Genomic DNA, 23,260 nt, shown 5'->3' with positions numbered 1-23,260 from the left:
AATGCACATAAAAACAAATTATAACGTTCTGTAATGCATGCGGAATATTTGTCAAATTACATTATGTTTTGAAACGCATAAACGAAAGTTTATGTGACAGAGAAAATCGCGCATCACAAATAAAGTTGATGCTTCTTGATATTTACATAAGCAACGATATACTTATGATGGCAAGAATGCAGGTAAAATATATTTTAAGGAATATTGGAATGCTTCCATTTTCGATGAAACCGAGGAAATTATTTATTTTTAATATCTATTCGATTTTAATTTAATAATTTTTTAGCTATATAAGTTCGCAAAAACAAAACAATTTACTGAGAAAGTGAACATTGCAGTGAAAGTGTTCTATGATGTCACATTATACAACGTATCATTTTGCAATGTTGTTTGATGTTGCATACCGACAATGTATAAATACTGAAGTTATACCGTATCGACACTTTGCAGTAGTACGCTTCGAAGTCAGCCACTGAATGATGAAAATCTAGTATTTGCATGTAAAACTTTTTAATTTGACAATAAATCTTCATGAAATTTGGCATGGATTATTGTTCAAGGCTTTGGTACAGCTGAATTTAACGTTTTTTTCGTAAATATAGAATGTTATGAATGGTGAAATGAACAGTAAACTGATCCAGCAAATTTGAGTGTTTTACCATAATTACAATTGCATCGATCTTTGGTAACATTCACTAAGACTTAGATGATCGCCAATTTAAATAGAGATGCGCAATAATAATTGTAAAACTAAAATTTCCTGTTTGACAAGTACAAGTCTACAAGAATATTAGAAATGTAGAAATTTTATTGTTAGCGTTAAATATATGTATATGTATATACTTACATATATGCATGTACGTATGGTAAGTACACATACATATTTACATATACTATTGTTATGATGTCTTTAATAATTTTTTCTTAATTACAAACATTATTTCATCTGAAGCTTATATAACAGACAATATAAAAATTTTAATTTAACGGTTTAAAGTCATATACACATCCATTCTTCTTCTTCTTCTTAATTGGCGTAGACACCGCTTACGCGATTATAGCCAAGTTAACAACAGCGCGCCAGTCCTTTCTTCTTTTCGCTACGAGGTGCCAATTGGATATTTCAAGCGTAGCCAGGTCCTTCTCCACCTGGTCCTTCCAACGGAGTGGAGGTCTTCCTCTTCCTCTGCTTCCCCCGGCGGGAACTGCGTCGAATACTTTCAGAGCTGAAGTGTTTTCGTCCATTCGGACAACATGACCTAGCCAGCGTAGCCGCTGTTTTTTAATTCGCTGAACTATGTCAATGTCGTCGTATATCTCGTACAGCTCATTGTTCCATCGAATGCGATATTCGCCGTGGCCAATGCGCAAAGGACCATAAATCTTTCGCAGAACTTTTCTTCCGAAAACTCGTAACGACGACTCATCAGTTGTTGTCATCGTCCAGGTCTCTGCACCATATAGCAGGACGAGAATTATGAGTGACTTATAGAGTTTGGTTTTTGTTCGTCGAGAGAGGACTTTGCTTCTCAATTGCCTACTCAGTCCGAAGTAGCACCTGTTGGCAAGAGTTATCCTGCGTTGGATTTCCAGGCTGACATTGTTGGTGGTGTTTACGCTGGTTCCCAAATATACGAAATTATCTACAACTTCAAAGTTATGACTGTCAATAGTGTGACGTGGGAGCCAAGTCGCGAGTGCGACGACTGTTTGTTTGATGACAGGAGATATTTCGTCTTGCCCTGCCAGACCCATTTGCTTTGCTTCCTTGTCCAGTCTGGAGAGAGCAGAACTAACGGCGCGGGTGTTGAGGCCGATGATATCAATATCATATGCTCCGGTTTTGAAACCTTCAGTTAACCACCTCATCTTTTCGTAGAATTTATATATAGCTCTTCATACTCACGCATTTCGGCCTCTTTCTTTTTCTGTCTGCAAATGCGTCTCGCTTCCCTCTTCAACTCTAGGTATCTATCTCATCCCGCACGCATTGTAGTCGATCGTAACGTCGCGAGGTAGGCAGCCTGTTTTCTCTCCGCTGCGACACGGCACTCCTCGTCGTACCAGCTGTTCTTTTGCATTTTTCGAAAACCAATGGTTTCAATTTCAGCTGTACGTAAGGAGTTTGAAATGCCGTCCCACAGTTCCCTTATGCCAAGTTGTTGACGAGTGCTCTCAGAGAGCAGGAGTGCAAGTCGAGTAGAAAATCGTTCGGCTATCTGTTGTGATTGCAGCTTCTCGACGTCGAACCTTCCTTGTGTTTGTTGGCGTGCGCTTTTTCTACACCGAGGCGGGTGTGAATCTTGGCTGCAACAAGATAGTGGCCCGAGTCGATGTTAGGACCTCGAAGCGCGCGAGTTAAGTGTGTAGAGCCAAGATTAAATAAAACACAAAGTTGTTATAATTAACTGCACTCTACTTTATTGGTTCTTCTGAACTGAACTGAACTGAAAATGTGAATATCACTACTATTAATAATAATAAAAATTGTTAAGCTGTTATACTGTAACATATTGTGTATTTGTTTGTGTACCTTATTTGCATATGCAGAATTTACTGGTCAATGCTCGAAAAGTAATATAAAAAATAATAAAGTGAACAACCCTTATGCAAGCAAATTGCGTAAAAGTGCCCATACATGAGCACACAAGTGCGTTCGATCGGTATGAATTCGTTTGCCCATACACGACACCCAAATCCATTTTGCGTTCGTTCTTCACAGAGTTAACATGTGCGACAGGGAAGCGGAACATTTCTTCGAATTTATTTCTAATGTAGCACTTTTATCTATTTCCTTGTATTTCGTTAATAAGTTATTCCAATTTTTATTTTTCTCAATTTTATTTTTATATTTATCACTTTTCATTTGCCAAATTGCCAATTCATTTTTTATAAGATCAATAAATTCTGATACGAAATCTTTATTAAGGAGGGGGGCCTGCTTTAAAAGCTTCAAACAATTGATTTTTTTTTTTTTCTTAAATTTCCTTAAAAATTATCTAAGAATATGTCCCAAAGTTATAGATGGGAATTCGAAATATTATCGAAGCTAGAAGGGAAATGACCGAGCGTCTAGCAGATATATGTATGTATGAGCGCTTGAGCAAAAAGCGAATACTTTGAAGCGTGATTTCTCGGTTCTTCATTTTTACGATTATTCTTAATTGGCGGGCAGGATAGAAAAAAAACTAAACGTCGTTTGGAATTAGGGCAAAATTCATTATCATTGGCATAAAATTAACTTCTATTTAAACTAAAAAAAAATTTAAGAAAAGTCAAGTTTTAACATACTTTTAAACAGCATAAAGAAAAACTTTTTTGGTCAAAAGCCACTATATATTTAATTTTGGAAAAAAATTTTAATTTTTACCCTTTTTTTAGAATTTTCTTAGTTTAACTAGAAGATGGATTCATAAAAAAATATGAATCTCTTTGAATTTTTTGTTTCCAATAGAAACTGCGACCTGCATCCTGCCCGCCGTCCGAAAAATGCACATGCGAGATGCATCGGGCAATTGCTTCCCAAAGGCAGAATATAAGAGATTTCGTATCCAAAAAATTTGTGAACGATGTTCAAATATATAACTATGAATCCTAGAAATTTGGTTTGAATCAATTATTTCTTTCCCTCCCAAAAAAATCCTCAAAAAAATCGATTTTTGGAAGCCTCGAGAGCAGGCTCTCCCCTTAACACTTGCCATTGTCCGCGACCTTCACTGTTCGTAGACACGAGAGAAATGAAATTTTGTGCGCAGACAACGCCATACACGATACACATGTTCGCGCACCGATCGTAAAAAATCAAACATTTTCGCGAACATGGATCGGTACGCGAACAAGCCCATTTTCCAGAGCTGTGGCAAGTAAAAAGCGACTGCTACAAAAATAAAAACAAAAAGAATGCAGCTTATGAAGTTCTTCTAACAAAACTAAGAGAAATTGATAGTAACGCTACTTTAGACAATTTAAAGTGTAAAATTAATTCATTACGGACATCTTACCGCCGCGAATTTAAAAAGAAAAAGCGAAGCGAAAAATCTGGCGCTGGTGTGGAGGACATATACTTACGTACCTACGTTGTGGTACTTTGATGACCTCTCTTTTTTAGAGGACCAGGAGGTGCAATTAAGCGGCTTCTCTTCAATCGAAATTGAGGAGAATGAAGGAGATATTGTTGAAGAAGTAAGTAAATAATACAATATTTTTAATTTACAAAATATGAATTTATTTTTAATGACTATTTTGTATACATATTTTTTTTATAAAGTTAATTTTCCAATGAACCGACACTATTGAATGAAGTTGTATTGAATTCACAAAATATGTTTCGAATTTCCTTGGCGTTGTTGGAATAGTTTCGGCTTGTGGTATTTTGTAATTCTGTCATTTCAATAAATTGCTTATCATTCTCTTCTATTCGGCGAAGATATGAAGCGCTACTTCGTTTACTTAAAAAATTATGCAAATAACATATCGCAAGTACAATTTTTGAGCATTTTTCTGGGGATAAATTTATGGTTGTCAGCAAAATACGAAATCTTGAAGATATGATTCCAAACGCATTTTCCACAACCCGTCTTGCTCGTGATACTCGGTAGTTGTACTGTAGCTGCTGGTGTGTCAATCCTCTGTGGCTATATGGCTTCATAAAATTTGCATGCAGTGCAAAAGCGTCATCTGCTACAAAAACAAACGGCAGCTCTTTGTCAAAACCAGGTGGTTTAACTGGGGGAGGAATTTTTAACTTTCTCTCTTCATGCATAACTGCAAAATTTGAGTTTCCATAAACCCCACCATCAGACACTCTTCCATTAGCTCCAACTTCGACCATTGTAAATTTATATTTTGCATTGACAAGTGCCATCAGTACAATGCTATATGTTTTCTTGTAGTTGAAATAATAAGCTCCTGAATGTGGTGGTCTTTTAATGTTGATGTGTTTGCCATCAATAGCACCAAGACAATTCGGAAAATTCCACATTTCAAAAAAATTCCGTAGCAATAATTTTCCATTCTTCTTCATTTTTGGGCATCTGAAATAATAACAATATTATTTTTTATATCGTTTAGAATCGACCACCTTCTGCAAAGAAATATAAAAAAGATTATAGCCGAAAAGAAAGGAGTGAGTTGCTAGCTAAGGCAATTGAAGTTCTTGATAATTCAAACCAACAGAAGGACGATGCAAGCACACTTAGCTCAACGTGGGAATTGCTTTTCAGAAAACTTTCTTCCACACAACAACTCTTTGCCAACAAAGCAATAATGGAAGTTTTATATCAAGGAGCATTGGAACGCTTGGATGAAAACTCCTACAAATTATTCGAAAAGAAAACGACACAGCATAGCTTTCCACCACGATCATCTTCAACACCATTTTTTTCGAGCGATACTTCATCTGCAGCTTCACAATATTTTGTTTCCACACCGCTGCAAAGTCCTGAGCTTATACCACTTCAATCCCATGCGCACCAACTCCAGCCATCCAGAGCAGTCATCACTCTACAACAGTCAAGTCATCACTCTGGACCACAACAACCTCAGTTTATACCTGCAATCAGCATAAATTCGCATGCGAATGGAAACAACCTTGACGCGACCACAAAATATAGCAATTTTAATGAATTATTCACCGATTCAGATTATACTTAACTTTTTTGAAATGTAATTATTTTAAGTATAGTTTATAAGCACTCATATTCCTCCCTTTATGGCTTTAGTCTTTTACATTTTGAAAAATGTCTTATGTTTTTTGTTGAATAATACATACAGAAATAAAATCCTTGAGTACTTTTACTATTGATTCACATGTTTCTATTATTATTTTGCTCAAAGTTGGGGTAGCAATGCGTGACGGAAATTTTAAACTTTCGTAGGACTCTCCAGTGGCCAAAAATCTTAGCGTTACGGAAAGACGTTCATTCGGTGAAATTGCATCTCTCATAATAGTATCTTGCTTTTCGATTAATGGCGTTATCAGCGCCAAGAGGTCGTTGTAAACTGCAACATCCATCCTTAAAAAGTTTTTGTAATCCTTTGGGCGAGATATTTCCAGTTCTTTTAACAAATTTGTATGCGAGCGTTTTGGTCTTTTCTTACGCCAATCTTGCACCCAAATTCGTTTTTTCTTGCCACTTTTTGCAATTTCTTCCTCTTTCTCCATTTCTAAAATTTCTTCTATCAGAAGAGCTGCCACTAATGCGCGTGCCATGTTTACTCGTTAAAAGCTGATCGAAAATGAGAAGTTCACGCACATGCTTGATCGTGTAAACGAAAACGTCAAACTTTTGCATCATGCCATGTTCGCAAGCATGTGTGACCGTGTAAAGGCCGCTTAAGTGTCGCTACAAAGTAATAAGCGACAATAATAAAGACTGCTGTTTATGTTTAATCGGCATATTTCATTTCTGATTGTTTATATTTTCGTGCCTTGGTTTTTTTCAAATGTGAAGGCTAAGACTTAGCTGTGGTTTTGGTGTTTTTGGAGTTGGAGCTGCCGTCGTTATTACTGACGTAACTCCTCCTTCCCTTGATTGAAAATTCTCCCGAATTTTTATTCTAAGTACAGTAGAATCCCGATTATCCGGATCAATTAAAACCAGGGGTATTCCGTATAATCGAAAACCCGGATAATCGATTTCAAAGCAAATCAAACAATAATAATATATAATAAAGTTTTATTATGTAATAAGTTTTACAAGTGTAGTTCAGATAATACATATGTACGATATATAAAAACCGAGCTATAACGATAAATAATGTATTACATAATGCCTATGTAATTTAAAACTTTTGGTTGGAAATAACTTGTTATTGGTCTTTGACGTAAAGAATCATTTCGTTTCATTGCGGCCAAGTCCCTGATGTGTTTCAAGATTAAATAAAAACACAAAGTTATAATTAACTGCACTCTACTTTATTGGTTCTTCTGAACTAAACTGAAAGTGTAAACACAATGGCTACGACAGACTGCAAACTACATCTGTCAAATATTAAAATACACACGTTCTTATGGGCAGTGTTATTTTGACAGCTGCGTGACTACACGACTGCAGGCCGACAGTTGTCGTTCTCGCTAACTTCAATATCCTCCTATTTTTGCCAACGACAGTACGACGACAGTAGAGTTGACAGTAGAATGGAAGATAGAAAGAGGAGGTAGAGTGGTGATGCCACTAATATGTAAAATGTAAAATTATTTACAGCTCTAACAAACTTGATGTTATTTTACAAATAAAAGCATAAAATAGCTCTATTATATCATTTGTAAATGCAATTGATAATTTAAAGCAAACATATTTACCTATTTACTTATTTTTTGCATAAAAAATTTCACTTTGAACAAAATATTAAAATTTCATTGAAGTGAAAGGTATTAGTATGGCCACAACGAAATTGTGTACATGCAAAATGGATAACTGCGTTGTTTTGTGTACATGCCGGCCATTGTGTTGTTGTTGCTTCTCAAAATGTACATGTAGTAAGATGAACAACGACGTTTTCAGTTCACTGTCGTGCCGCTGCAGTCTGTCGTAGCCATTGAATAGAAATTGTTAAGCTGTTATACTGTAACATATTGTGTATTTGTTTGGGTACATTATTTGCATATGCAGAATTTACTGGTCAATGCTCGAAAAGTAATATAAACAATAATAAAGTGAACGACCCTTATGCAAGCAAATTGCGTAAGTGCCGTTCTGTACATAAATTGTGTAAGTGTCGCTACATAGTAATAAGCGGCAATAATAAAGACTGCTGTTTATGCTTAATCGGCATATTTAATTTCTGATTGTTTATATTTTCGTGCCTTGGTTTTTTTCAAATGTGAAGGCTAAGCCTTAGCTGTGGTTTTGGTCTTTTTGGAGTAGGAGCTGCCGTCGTTGTTACTGACGTAACTCGCGCACATCTAAAACACTGGAGACGTGTCTTCCGTCTATCACAACATGATCGACCTGGTTGGTGGTTTTTCGATGCGGAGACAGCTAGGTGGCTTGATGACACATCCATCCACTTGTTTTAATATTAGGGGCTCATAGTATAAAGAGCATATTTCCAAAGTCGAAAAACTTACTTTATTTTTTCTGAGTTAGTTGCACTTTTCATAAATTTAAACTTAAAAACAATGGTTAAGGCGCTAAATCAAGCGCAATCGGATATTTAATATATTTTGCTATTTGTAGAATTAAATTATCTGAAATACGTCGAGATATCTGCGAAGCTTTTCGAGTATTATGAATATTTTTTATTTGGCAAAATTATTAACACATTTTCCGCAGTTTATAGTCAAACAAACTTACCTCGAAGTTTGAATATAGTTCATATGATTTCTCTTATCTTATAGATAACAAGTAAGAAAGAGCTAAATTCGGGTGCAACAGAACATTTTATACTCTTGCAACTTGCTGGAACAAAACCAAGGAAATACCTTAACGTTTAAAACGTCTACCAGAGGATCGGAATCTAAGCAATTTTATGTACATATACGTATATATTCGGCATAAGATTTGTTAGAAAAACCAATCTTTATATGTACATACATACATACGTAGTCATAATATGTACAAAAATAGCCGGATGTTCAAAAATCCTGGTAATGGTCATTTGGGGGCTAGGTGAAGTTTTCGCCCAATTGTATTAATTTTAGCCACTACTACTTTATGAGTGAATTTCCTTCTGAAATTTTCATTGAGATAATGCAAATATTGGCCGATATATCCACCTTAAAATCATCAGGAAGTTCGAAAATTTTTATATTAAGTTTAGGGCTCAGAGAAGTATTAGATACATAGATACAATTACTACTGCAGGAAAAAGATTCTGTTTGATATTTTCAAACAAAAATCAACTATAGGTACTGCGGCCATCATATTTGGTAACTAGGGTCTAGAACAGTTTTGGTTGAATTTGAACAATTTTTTGTCATAAAGTGGCATACACTAAACACATTTTTGACTAACTGCTGATTGACGGGACCCTCATTGTGTTTTGTTGCCAGCTCTGAAAAAAGATTAGGGTCCGCTGCCAGCTGCAAAGCGAGAAAGTAAGAAAAGAGTTTCATATCATATTATCTTTGTCTGGGTTTTAGCTGTCGATTTTACAATTACATTCGATGAATGTTGAACACAATATCACCATATGGTCAGACAGCCGCGTCCTCTTCTACTTAGACACAATAGCAAGAAACATTAAGGGAATTCTGTTGCTCTTGCAAAACTCTTGCACGGTGCACGAATTACAGAATTTTCCACTTGGTGCAACGGCACAACAACAAACACACGCAGAAAATTATTTGCAATGGCTGTAAAATATATCAGACCAAAACCTATGTTTATTTTCGTGCAATGACACATAATAAAATAATTGCAACCCTGTGCCACCTGTCATTTTACATAAAGACATTTTTCGCTGTTAAATTGTTGAGGAAGGTAAGTTTTAAATAGATTTTATAATTTCTGCTAAAATTATAAAGATTTGTTACAGTTTTTTCTTAAGAATGAAGGCAGAAGGTGCGCTAATTCACAATAGTCATGCACAATAGTCATTCTCAATAAATTGTCCGAATCAGCCGGTCATATATCACTAGATTCTGCAATTGGTGCTTTCTTGGCCTTGCATATTTCGATATAGGATTTTTGCATTTTGTGTCATCAGAGAATCACCCTATTGTGTAACGATACACGATGTTGTATTAGGCAGAGAGTGTCACATATGTATTTTACGTATTATTTTATGAAGTGCTAAGATATTTGTGAAAATATTGTTACATCAACGTATTTATATATGAATGTACTATTCCTTAAGTGATTTGCCAATTTAACTATTCCAATATATTGTTATCATGATTAATAATATCCTTGACAACAAGCCGCGAGGTGAGCTGCGGGCTTAGGATAGTTTTAACATATTTTATACTCGTATACTACTATGAGCAAAAAAACAGTAAGACTTTGTTCATAATTTATTCTTCAAAATCTATGTCGCCCCTTTCAAAGTAGCGATTCACGTGTAAGATCGTTCAAAACGGTTTCCTCGGAGCGATCCTTTCAGATTGCTAAACTTGCCAGAACTCACACGGAGTTAATCAAGCGGATACGGTTATTTTGGCACGATATTAGATGAAAATTTAGAAAAAAATTCACGAAGAATCAATGCAGAATGGATCGGTGCATTATCGCGGTGCGAAAACCAAGAGTTGTCGGCCCATAATTCCGGTCTCTTTTTACGAATACCTTCGCGCACGTATAACACTCAAATAGAATTCTTTGTTGACAGTTTGGCCGGTCGGTTTCATGACATCCTGAAAGTAGGAAAGCATAGTTTCACAAACCCTAAGCGACGCAGTTTTTCGACAAAAACTGAATAGTTTTGGAACCAATCGTACTTTCACTTTTCTTAGGCCCAAATGATCCTTCAAAATGGTTTTCACTGATCCTTCCGATATTTCAACGAGTCCAGTAACATCTCTCACTGTTAATCGTTGATTCCCAAGCATCAATTCTTTCATTTTCTTGACGTGTTGATAGGGATGCAAGTCAAAAATATATATACATCGATGTTTATTATGGCCTGAACCACTTTGAAGGGAATCCAATGAGGATGGTTTGTAAACAAAAATCAGAAAATGTTCATTTTTAACCGACTTCCTCTTCTTAATTGGCGTAGACACCAATTGGATATTCCAAGCGTAGCCAGGTCCTTCTCCACTTGGTCCTTCCAACGGAGTGGAGGTCTTCCTCTTTCTCTGCTTCCCCCGGCGGGTACTGCGTCGAATACTTTCAGAGCTGGAGTGTTTTCGTCCATCCGGACAACATGACCTAGCCAGCGTAGCCGCTGTCTTTTAATTCGTTGAACTATGTCAATGTCGTCATATATCTCGTACAGCTCATTGTTCCATCGAATGCGATATTCGCCGTGGCCGAAGGACCATAAATCTTTCGCAGAACCTTTCTCTCGAAAACTCGTAACGTCGACTCATCGGTTGCTGTCATCGTCCAAGCCTCTGCACCATATAGCAAGACGGGAATTATGAGCGACTTATAGAGTTTGGCTTTTGTGTTCACTGCCAGACCCATTTTCTGTGCTTCCTTGTTTCTCAACTTTTCAATTACCTACTCCGTCCGAAGTAGCACCTGATGGCAAGAGCAATCCTGCGTTGGATTTCTAGGCTGACATTGTTGGTGGTGTTAATACTGGTTCCTAAAAAGATAAAATTATCTACAACTTCAAAGTTATGACTGTCAACAGTGACGTGAGAGCCAAGTCGCGAGTGCGACGACTGTTTGTTTGAGGACAGGAGATATTTCGTCTTCCCCTCGTTCACTGCCAGACCCATTTTCTGTGCTTCCTTGTCCGGCCTGGAGAAAGCAGAACTAACGGCGCGGGTGTTGAGGCCGATGATATCAATATCATCGGCATACGCCAGCAGCTGTACACTCTTATAGAAGATGGTACCTTCTCTATTTAGTTCTGCAGCTCGAACTATTTTCTCCAGAAGCAGGTTGAAGAAGTCGCACGGTAGGGAGTCGCCTTGTCTGAAACCTCTTTTGGTATCGAACGGCTCGGAGAGGTCCTTCCCTATCCTGACGGAGCTTTTGGTGTTGCTCAACGTCAGTTTACGCAGCCGTATTAGTTTTGCGGGGATACCAAATTCAGACATCGGGGCATAAAGGCAGCTACTTTTCGTGCTGTCGAAAGCAGCTTTGAAATCGACAAAGATGTGGTTTGTGTCGATTCTCCTTTTACGGGTCTTTTCAAAGATTTGGCGCATGGTGAATATCTGGTCGGTTGTTGATTTGCCAGGTCTACAGCCACACTGATAAGGTCCAATCAGTTTGTTGACGGTGGGTTTCAATCTTTCACACAATACGCTTGATAGAACCTTATATGCGATGTTGTGGAGGCTTATCCCACGGTAGTTGGCATTGTGGGGTCTCCTCCTTTATGGATTGGGTAGATCACATTTAAATTCCAATCGTTGGGCATGCTTTCGTCGAACCATATTTTACAAAGAAGCTGATGCATGCTCTTTATCAGTTCTTCGCCGCCGTGTTTGAATAGCTCGGCCGGTAATCCATCGGCTCCCCCCGCTTTGTTGTTCTGTAGGCGGGTAATTGCTATTCGAACTTCTTCATGGTCGGGCAATTGAATGTCTGCTCCATCGTCATCGACCAAAATAATATAATTTAAGTATGCTCTGGGCATCGGTCACTAGATCACCTTTGGGGGTTCTACAAGAGTATGCTCCGGTTTTGAAACCTTCTGTAAGCCGCCGCATTTGTTCGTAGAATTTTCGAACAATACCCCTGTCGGCCAGCTTATCAAGCTCTTCGTTCTCACGCATTTCGGCCTTTTTCTTTTTGTGTCTGCAAATGCGTCTCGCCTCCCTCTTCAACTCTCGGTATCTATCCCATCCCACACGTGTTGTGATCGTAACGTTGCGAGGTAGGCAGCCTGTTTTCTCTCCGCTGCGACACGGCACTCCTCGTCGTATCAGTTGTTCTTTTGCAATTTCCGAAAACCAAGGGTTTCGGTTGCAGCTGTACGTAAGGAGTTTGAAATGCCGTCCCACAGTTCCCTTATACCGAGTTGTTGACGAGTGCTCTCAGAGAGAAGGAGTGCAAGCCGAGTAGAAAATCGTTCGGCTATCTGTTGTGATTGCAGCTTCTCGACGGTGAATCTTCCTTGTGTTTGTTGGCGTGTGTTTTTTTCTACACCGAGGCAGGTGTGAATCTTGGCTGCAACAAGATAGTGGTCCGAGTCGATGTTAGGACCTCGGAGAGTTCGCACGTCTAGACACTGGAAACGTGTCTTCCGTCTATTACAACATGATCGATCTGGTTGGTGGCTTTTCGATCCGGAGACAGCCAGGTAGCTTGATTAATCTTCTTATGCTGGAATCTTGTACCACAGATAAGCATATTTCGGGCCCCGGCGAAGTCAATCCGCCTCAACCCATTTGGGGATGTTTCGTCGTGGAGGCTGAATTTACCGACCGTAGTGCCAAATATACCTCCTTTGTCCACCCTGGCGTTAAAGTTGCCAAGCACGATTTTGACATCGTGGCGGAGGCAGCTCTCATAAGCGCGCTCCAAGCGCTCATAGACGTAGAAGACACCTTTGGTCACATCGTCCTTCTCTTCTGTCGGGGAGTGGGCGCAAATCAGCGATATGTTGAAGAACATCGCTTTGATGCGGATTGTGGCTAGACGTTCATTCACCGGAGTGAATGATAGTACTCGGCGACGGAGTCTCTCTCCCACCACGAATCCAACACCAAACTTGCGCTCCTTTATATGGCCACTGTAGTAAATGTCACAAGGACCTACTCGTCTCTGTCCTTATCCCGTAAATCGCATTTCTTGGACGGCGGTGATGTCAGGCTTTATTTTTGCGAGGACATCAACCAGCTGGGCAGCGGCACCTTCCCAATTAAGGGTCCGGAAATTCCAGGTGCATGCCCTGATATCGTAGTCCTTATTTCGTTTGCCATGGTCGTCATCATAAGGGGGGTCTCTCATCCGAGGCTTGTTGTTCCTTTTCATTGGGGTGTTTTTTTACGTGGCGAGTCCCAAACCCAGCGCACAACCTTATGTGGGGGATGTTGCGCCTTCTCACTTTAGCTCGCCTTCGAACGGATGTTCTTAGGCTACCCAGAGGATACTTGGTCAAAGACCGGAAGTTGTGAGCTGCTTGAGCCATGTGCAAAAGAATCGTTTCTGGTTACTCCCAAGTGAATGGCGATCAGAGAACATTCCTCACTTGCGTGAACTTCTACACATGACTCCATTCTCCTAACCGACTAAAGAGTGTAAATTTCTAAAAAGTGACTTTTCCATAAACTTTTTTTTGTAATTTTTTTGTTTTGTTTTCCAATTGATTTATTTGTAAATTATTTGAATCGTTCAATTTAAGTCGTTTGCTTTCTTAATTACGGCTATTACTGTAAATTATTGAAAATTATTCAGTGAAATCTTTATGTGTGTTTCATACAAATCATCAATTCCAGATTGAGATTTGTTACGATGAAACGAAGTGGTCGCCCTAATATCGGTCGGCGTTCTTTTTTCCATCAACGTACATTGACAGCCCAAAGCACAAGCACGAGTACTCGCAGGATGCGATGAGATACCTGTACGTGCGGAATTATGGACGGGCGGATTTGTTTGTTACATTTACTTGCAATGTAAATTGGTCATAGATTACGGAATTATTGAATCACGATCAATCAGCAAGATCGTCACAATGTCACAGCACTGCTTTTCAAACAACAGCTACGATGTTTGATGGACTTTATCTTGAAGCAACGTATGTACTTATATACAAGTACTATATGGTGCTGTTAGATGCTGGATGTACTCTGTTGAGCGGCAAAAAAGAGGTTTGCCGCACGCACACATTTTTCTTTGGGTGGTGGATGGTGGTTAAACCAGATCAAATTAATGAAATAATTTCTGCGGAAACTCCTGATCCAGAGATAAAAACCAATACGGTTCATTGACCTTGCGGACATCACAATCCCACTTAGGTTTGTATGTCTGACCATTAATGCACAAAACACTATCCACGTGCTTTTCTTTCGGAAACGCAAACTGGAAATGATGGATATCCTCTCTATAGGCATCGCTCACCAGACGACAATGGCAGAAATTTCAGCATTTAATATAGAGGAGTGAATATCGAAGTTGACAACACATGGATCGTACAATATTCGCCACTATTACCTAATTTACATTCAAAACTCATATCAATGTTGAGTATTGCAGTTTGGTGAAATCGATGAAATACGTTTGCAAGTCTGTCACCGAAGAAAGCAACATGGCGGTTATTGGCCTTGAGCGATAAGTATCAAATGGGTCGATACGCGAGCTGCAATGAATAAACGTTTACTTTTGCAATTTCTGAACGTTTTACGTTTTCCGACTGTTATTCGGAAATGCCTTGATATTATAAGTTATTTCTCCAGTCCTACGGGCTGTTGTCCAGGAAATAAACTTTAAACTTTAACTTTCACAATTTAATAATTTTTATTAAGCAGTTTGTTTCTCCAGTTCTACGGGCTGTTGTCCAGGAAATAAACTTTAAACTTTAACTTTTACAATTTAATAATCTTTACTAAGCACTATGTGCACTTCTTAAAGTCTGGCTTAAGACTAAAACGTTAAAAATATGAGCCCTCTCTGATTCCCTATGGTTGGCACAATTTCGGGAAATCTGCTGTTACTGCACCTGATACTGTTGTTGTTGTCTAGCTGCACCTGCTGTTGTTGTTGTCGTTTAGACAACGGGTGAATCGCTGCTTCCGCGCTGATATTGGAGTAGCGAAGAATTTGCCAGTTGATCATAAAATGCTGACGCGGACTATTCCCACGCTTACTGGCTAGTGTGGAGTAGCTCTAAGAACGCTACAGTGGGCAGACTAGCAGACTAATGTGTTAACTTATACATGGAATACATCGTTGAAGAAATGGTTATGCAGAATCAAGGCCAACCAGTATATGGACATCCAGGTGTGTTCCCAACTAATGCATTAGGACGAATTTGCACGATCCACCCGAAAACGACGATTGCTTCTACCTTCGGTTGCTATTGATTAATGTACGCAGTTCAACTTTGTTTGAGTCATTGCGTACTGTGAATGCTACGGCAACTTTTTGAGAATCATGCCAGCAATTACAATTGCTGGAACATTATAATGACTGGAATCAAACGAAGGACGATGCGATAGCTACTGCGCATGCCGCGTCAATTATAGGATACGAACAAAAATGACACTGCCAAAGACATTTTACATCGTATTCGCTAAGAATTGGAAATGGGCAAATTCCGATTGTCTTGACAATGAAGACGAAGCCGTGATTTATCCAATGGAATTTCTAAATTCTTTGGAGAGGCTTGGTATGCCGCCGCATTATTTGCGTCTCAAACTTGGATCTGTCATGATTATGTTTCGCAATCTCCATGCGCCGAAATTTTGTAATGGAACCTGACTGATTGTGAAGCAGCTATCGAATACAAAGGGGCAGAATGCTTGATTCTACGAATTCCTCTGAGTTCTAACGATTTTGCCATTTCAGTTCAAACGTATTCAGTTTCAAGTGAAAATTGCATTTTAGATGACAATCAACAGGACGCAAGGACAGTCGCATAGTGTGTGGCATAAATTTGGGTGTGCCATTTTGAGGCAACCTTTTTTTTCAACTGAAAAACAGGCTCAAAACTTTCGAAATGTGTAAAAAAAAAGTCACTCAAAAGATGAGCTCTTAATATTAATGTTAAGAGGTGCCTGTTTCAAATTTTCTGTTTTCCATATAAATTACATGGAAAAAAAATCGTTTTTTTTGTGGTGGTTATTCTGCGGAGGTTATTATATGTGCACGCGATGGCTGCAAGTTGGGATGGTAAACAAAAAAACACGATTTTTTTTCCATTTAATTTATATGGAAAACAGAAAATTTGAAAGAGGCACCTCTTAATATTAATATTAAGAGCTCATCTTTTAAGTGACTTTTTTTTTTACACATTTCGAAAGTTTTGTGCCTGTTTTTCAGTTGAAAAAAAAGGTTGCCTCAAAATGGCACACCCTAATACATATATTTATATTTATAAACATAAGTGTTATATAAATGGAAGAAAAACAAGTACGGAAGGGCTAAGTTAGGGTGTAACCGAACTCGCAAGATTCAAAGCTCGGGAAATTCCTTCCTAGGGTGGGAAACTTTTTTATTAAAATATATCGGGAAATAATTAATCTTAGTTGTATTGCTAAATTTAAGTTCACGTCAGCTAAAAATAGCTCGGCCGAAGAAGCTAAATTTTATATATTGACTTAATATGGAAACCCTGAATCAGAGGGTCGAAATTTTTTATATTAACGATGAGATGAGGTTTAGACCAAGGTATAGACCAATTCAAAACTTAACAGCATAAGTTTAAAGAAAAATTGACCATTTAGTTTCATTAAAATATCACATTTTCACCAACTTGAATGATTTAAAGTCAGATAGAAAAACGGAAATCATTATATGAGGTGTTTTTGTAATTTTTCTAGGAATTTTTTATATATTCAACTCACACACTGACCAAATAATTCTTCATAAAATTTGTTAGAAAAACGAAAATCATTAAATAAAAAATATGTTCCTTGGGTTTCTTTAAGGTACTTCACATACCATCACCAATCATATAGAATAAAGTCAGCCGGATGTTTAAAAATCCTGATGTTATTTTTATAGGAGCGAGGTTAAATTTTCGCCCGTTTTTATCAATTTTATTCACAAAGATATACTGTGAGTAAAACACGCTATATTTTTTTTATTCTGATATCTCAATTTTTACTCAAGTTACAGCTTGCGTGGACGGACGGAAGGGGAGACATACAGTCACCCGGATTTTTATAATCCTCCATCTATCTTGATTAGTTACATACTATTTTACTCTTAGGTTGCGTGCATGTCGGAGCTCCAATAAGCGATAAGAGCGTCGATAAGAGCAGCGACAAGAGCATAGCGTCGAGTTATAGTTTTGTGTGGTGTGCATAACAGAGCTGCGATAAGAGCGTAAATTGCATTTGCAATTTAAGTTTTGTATAGTGAACAGCTAAAAAAATGAGTGATTCTGAAAAAGAAAATATTTTGTTGTTGACATCTACTGCTGCATATTATCATATGCATAATACTGAGGGGACAAAACGCTCGTTTTCGGCGCATCCTATAAATCAAGAAAGGCCAAATTTCGGAGAATTTCATCGTCTTTATTGTAGCTTGAGACAGGGTCCAAAAAAGTTTTTCGAATACATGAGAATGACAAGCGATACATTCTGTCTCAAATTTTGGATCGACTGCAGCAAGGCTGGCGAAATTGCCACAGCAGGCCCATACTTCAAGAGGAGCGATTGATGCTAACCATAAGGTACGCACAAAAGAATTTATTGGTAAATAATATACATATGTATGTATGTAAATGAAATCTGTTAAGCATTTTGATTATTGTGAATCGGAAGCGATGTCGATGTTATTGTTTTCTGCATTGTTATGACCTGTAGTACTAGCCATGGTGTTTTCATTAGCACATTCGATATACACAGTTTTTGGGTTAATCCATTCATGGGTCAGCTGCAATACCTTTACCTGTATACCTGTAAAAATGTTGGAACTTCAATTTCACCTGTTTCTTTTAAAATACAATCTTGACTTTCATCAGGTAAAATTTCATCCATCAAAAAATTCATAGATGCGTCTTCAGCTGTGTCTGGTAAGTTGCTGATGGATTTTCTGGCAGTAAACTGATCTTTTAAAAATGACAGGTTATCAAAATACTTCCACGAGCCTCTGTACTCCGCCAATCGAGCGGAACCAGATTTTGGTTTGGAAATGTTTGCTAGTGTAATTCTGTATTTGTCACGTAGGCCTTTCCATTTATTTCGAACTACGGGTACTACAATAAAAAATTAAACAATACTTAATGCAAATTTTAAATTAATATATTTGTTAAAATGTGTTTTTAAATCTTTTTTATTTAAGATATTTATCAACTGGTCAGTCATTTCGGAGTCTAGCGTTTTCGTTTCGAATGGGAGCTTCAACAGTTGGACAAATTGTAAAAGAAGTTGTTAATGTTATCTGGGAAGTTCTTCATCCCATCCACATGAAAGTTCCAGACGAAAGTGACTTTTTAAAAATTGCGGACGATTTCAAAAATTTGTGGGATTTCCCTAATTGTATTGGGAGTATAGACGGGAAACACGTTCGTGTTCAAAGTCCTGCACCTTCTGGAACAATGTACTACAATTACAAAATTTTTTTTTTTTGGTATAATTTATTCCAAATGGAAAATTTTAGCTACATCTATTCAAACCGGCCCAACTTTAGCTGACGATATAATTAAATGCATTTGCTTACTGCATAATTTAATTATTGATAGAGAAGGAATTGAACATTATTTAACTCAAAACTGGACTTTAATGCCTAGAAATATAGTAATAAACCAAACAGTCGCATGGCGACAGAATCAAACTGCTGAGAATATTCGCAATGTATTCAAACTATACTTTTGTCATAATCCAATTTAATGAGTTTTTAAAATAAATGGCACAATAACACAAACTTATCCGTTTTAATAAGCATACGAGTATGCGACAAACGAAAAGAAACGGTACATTTTTGTTGTTCTGCTGCTCATAAGAATCAACAAATTACTATTGAAAAAAAAAACAATGGAAAAAACAACACAAATGCACTGTAAGCTTAAATTCATATTAAAGTAACAATTTTACAATAAAACACATAAAAACATATTACTGCACTTACTTTTTGTATTAAATTGTGTAGATATTTCTAACCACAATTTATCCAAAACGAACCTGTTGTGGTGGTTTGGATCTTTTTGATCCCAGATTGCTGGTCTCAAAAATACTGCACTTATTAAGTCTTCCGTGTCCATCATCAATAAGAGCGAAGAAATTACTGACCTACAATTTCTACGCTCTTATCGATGATAGCCAGCAAAGAGTGAGTTCGCGCGCTGCTCCGACATGCACACTTGTATTAAATTACATGTATCAAATTTCTACGCTTCGCTCTTATCGACGCTCCTATCGCTTATCGCAGCTCCAACATGCACGCAGCCTAAGCCGGGTAAGTCAGTACCCGATGTTACATCATATAGACCAATTTCGCTGCTGCCAGCCTTATCTAAAATCTTTGAGAATGTACTCATAAATAGGCTCAAACCAATAATCGCTCATAAACACCTAATACCAACACATCAATTTGACTTCCGTGACCATCATTCAACAATTAACCGTTAATTTCATTGAAAATACAATCGATAAAAAGAACGTTTGTACGGCGGCCTTGGTTGTTGATCATTATGTGAAAAAGAGTGCCTCCTACGGTAAGAAATACAAAGGTACAACTGCGATAGCTTTAACACCAAAGGAAACCCGGAAAGTCCTTAGGATTGCATCCAATTCCGCACTTTCAACATCAAAAATTATAAAATTAGCTGATGTTGCAGCTAGCAAATCCACAGTTAGAAGGGCTATTCTGAAAGCACCACATCTGAAATATAAAAAATTACAAAAAAAAAACGCCTTTGAATAAACTTCGCAAGCAACGTCGCCTCGATTTTGCAAGAGACCACATGGCTTGGAATTCTGTCACAAATAACGACCCTGGTGAATGGAAAAAAGTTGTATTTAGTGACGAAAAGAAATTTAATTTGGATGGGCCGGATGGATAAAATTACTATTTCCATGATTTAAGAAAGGAGGAGAAGTACTTGCGTCGCCATCACAGACGTGAAAGTGGAGTTATGGTATGGGGAGCAATATCGTACTATGACGCGTTCGAGCTGAGAATTGTAGACTCCAGAATTACGGGAAACAGCTATAAAACGATGTTGTAATCATCTTTTCCAGAGATTCGGGAAACATTTGGACCAATTCCATGGATCTTTAAACAAGATAATGCTCCTGTTCACACTGCAAGATTGGTCAAAGCTTGGATGGCGTGCCAAAACATTGAAACCTTAGCATGGCCCCCGTATTCCCCAGATCTCAACATTAAAGAAAATGTATGGGGATGGCTAACTCGTTAGGTTTATGAGAACGGACAACAATTTGAATACAAAAATGATTCAATTCGAAGCATTAAAGCGGCCTGGTCTGAAATTTCGCTAGTCTATCTCGAGAGTTTGTACAAATCCATTCCCCAACGTGTTTATGAAGTAATTTACAAAAAAGGTGGCAGCACAAAATATTAATCTTTAAAAAATAATGGTTAAAAAACTTTGTTCTTGTATCTATTTATATATTTATTCTAAATTTGTAAGTGCCTCTATTCAAGTGAACCAATAAATCAAGCAGAATATTGCAGCTGCCGAACTTTTACCGCTACGAAATACCGTTAGCTGAAATAATATTTCGATGTGTTTGTATTTTTAAACCAGTACAGTCTTAGCTGGAGTTAGCAGAAAACTATTTGTTGAAAGATCAAATATGGAAACTTTAATCAACATTTTCTTTCACAAAAATTGTTGCCTCTAATCAAGTGAACCAGACTGTATATATGCACACATATCATATTTTATAGAGGGCGATCTTGTTGTTATGGCGCTTTATAGGTTTTGGATTTATGGATTTTTGTGGGCGTGTCAATAGTTCCATTACGCCCATCTGCAATACCGACCCGTCCATTTAAGCTATAACTTCAGTAAAACATTAGCAATCGTAATGCATGGGTCTAATCTGACCACTGAACGAATGAAGTAGCATATATATTTCTAAGCACTGATATAGAAATGTAATTTGGCACAGGAGATTGCAGTAGAAAGGGAAAAAATGGGTGTGCCCCGTCCTCTAATAGGTTTAATTAACATATGTATATCCTAAAGCTCTAAAGCTACAACAACCAAATTCGCTTAGCGAAAATACTATACGAATTTCTACAGGCAGTGTGAAAATGGATGAAATTAGACTATACTCCTCATATACGGTTTTGTAAAAACCTACAGAAGAACGATAACTCAAAAACTAAAACCGCCAGATGCATTTAATTTTCCACCCCAGAAGATACAATAGAGCTTTTTTAGGAGCCGGCGAGGATGCCTAATTCTCAGATTGTACAATTTAAATAACAAATATGGTATATTCGGATAAAACATTACCTAAACAGTCCCTTGATGGGCTGACTTTTCGCCGAGAATATCGGTCAATCTATGAAATATGTTATTAAAATTCGGGGAATATGTATCCTTGATACTCGTAATAATATACTATTATGTCATGCCCCCATATATCTAATGTAAAAAGTTTTGAACTTGATTGGATTTTCTACAACATACATATGTATGTATAGCGTTCAATATAGAAATTAATTTAATGAAATTAAGTAAGCGTATTTTTCTTATAAACGTAACAGTGTATCTTTGTGCCTAAAATGGATAAAATCGTGTGAAAACTTGCTTTGGCCCCCATATAATTCAAAGTATTTTGAAACATCCGACTCTTTTATTATACATTTATAGAATTTCTTGAAAATATGCTTTCAATTGTACATGAACAATGTCCAAAATTAATGCAATGCGCCCACACCTTTTGTGCCCCCAATACACCCCATATAATGATTTCCGACTTTGGTCTTTGGTTGGTTGATCAATATGTGTGATATTTTAATGAAATTAAGCAGATGTGAAAATTAATTAATTAAATTTAATCAAAAGATATTTTATTATGTTAATGGTTTCACACTCAATAAAAATGAAACTGGACTTGGTCTAAACCTCATATCCCTATTATAATTAATTTCGATCCTTCAGTTGATTCAGTTGGTCGACTGACATAAACAGCTGCTGTAAACACACTTGTAATTTTTGGCATCATAATTAAGGAGAGTCGTACCAACCTTGGAAAAAAATTTACTTGTCTTCCATAGAAGCGGGAGATGAAAGGGGGAAATGAAGAATTCCCAATACTTTCTTGACAGGGTGTATGTCTTTTGAGGATGACTCAGTTTTAATTTTCGCTGACTGGAAGTAAAATAAATTAATATAACTAAGTGAGTGTATGGCCTTCAAATAAGTTAATATGATACCAAATTTTATCTTAATTAATTTACAATGAAGCTGAACCCTTTCGCTACATTTTTTAATACTTGAACATATTTAGCCGGCGTTAATTTTTTCAAGTTGCAAAAGTATAAAATGTTCGGTTATTCCCGAATTGAGTCCTTACTTGTTTTATTTTTTCACACATTATTGGAACCATTCCATTCTGCTATTACAGACACAAGTTATACTTATGCATATATACTTGTATCTGTGTGTGAACAATGAGTTTCTTATATTTCTCTACAGACAATCCATGAAGTATCTTCGTTTTTTCTCTAAACACAGCCTTTGTAAACTGCAAATTGTGGCTTTATACATATGTAGTAGAAAATAGAAACTACTATTCCACAGGCGAAGGATACAACGATGTTTTGGTCAGGCTACTTTTTTCATCAAATTAAATTTCCCTTTCATTCCAATCGGTCTTTATCTGACTGTCACATTATTGTAGTGTGGTCGACTCTTTGATTTTTCCATTGGCTACACCATTTGTTCACTGTTGATAATTACTTAAAGCTTACATTTTTTACGAATACGCTGTGTCCCGCTTTTAAAATTCAGATGCTATTTCATGCTTTCCATTCACGTGAAACCTAGTATTGATTTTGAGTTTCGCCGTATCAGTCATTGAGAGCAATCGAAATATTAGCTGGGC

At 37.3% G+C, this 23,260-nt stretch overlaps 2 protein-coding genes across 3 annotated transcripts in view; one reads left to right on the top strand and one right to left on the bottom strand.

Annotated features, from left to right (window-relative positions):
* The first annotated feature begins 3,811 nt into the window (after positions 1-3,811).
* Positions 3,812-23,260, top strand: part of LOC120779606 (bone morphogenetic protein 4) — a 31,581-nt gene continuing 12,132 nt past the window's right edge. Inside the window, exon 1 of one of the 2 annotated variants that reach the window (XM_040111953.1) lies at positions 3,812-4,182. The gene's annotated coding sequence lies outside the window, so the exon portion shown is untranslated. Of the gene's footprint in view, positions 4,183-17,377; positions 17,908-23,260 lie in introns of those variants that run through there. The other variant, XM_040111954.1, reaches the window with a different exon arrangement.
* Positions 4,259-5,038, bottom strand: LOC120779607 (putative nuclease HARBI1). Its single transcript, XM_040111955.1, has one exon. It carries the CDS (start codon positions 5,021-5,023, stop codon positions 4,268-4,270), a length of 756 nt encoding a protein of 251 aa, XP_039967889.1. The 5' UTR covers positions 5,024-5,038; the 3' UTR covers positions 4,259-4,267.

The sequence above is a fragment of the Bactrocera tryoni genome, unplaced genomic scaffold (assembly GCF_016617805.1).
Source record: "Bactrocera tryoni isolate S06 unplaced genomic scaffold, CSIRO_BtryS06_freeze2 scaffold_11, whole genome shotgun sequence".
Taxonomy (NCBI): domain Eukaryota; kingdom Metazoa; phylum Arthropoda; class Insecta; order Diptera; family Tephritidae; genus Bactrocera; species Bactrocera tryoni.
This window is presented reverse-complemented; position numbering and strand designations above follow the sequence as displayed.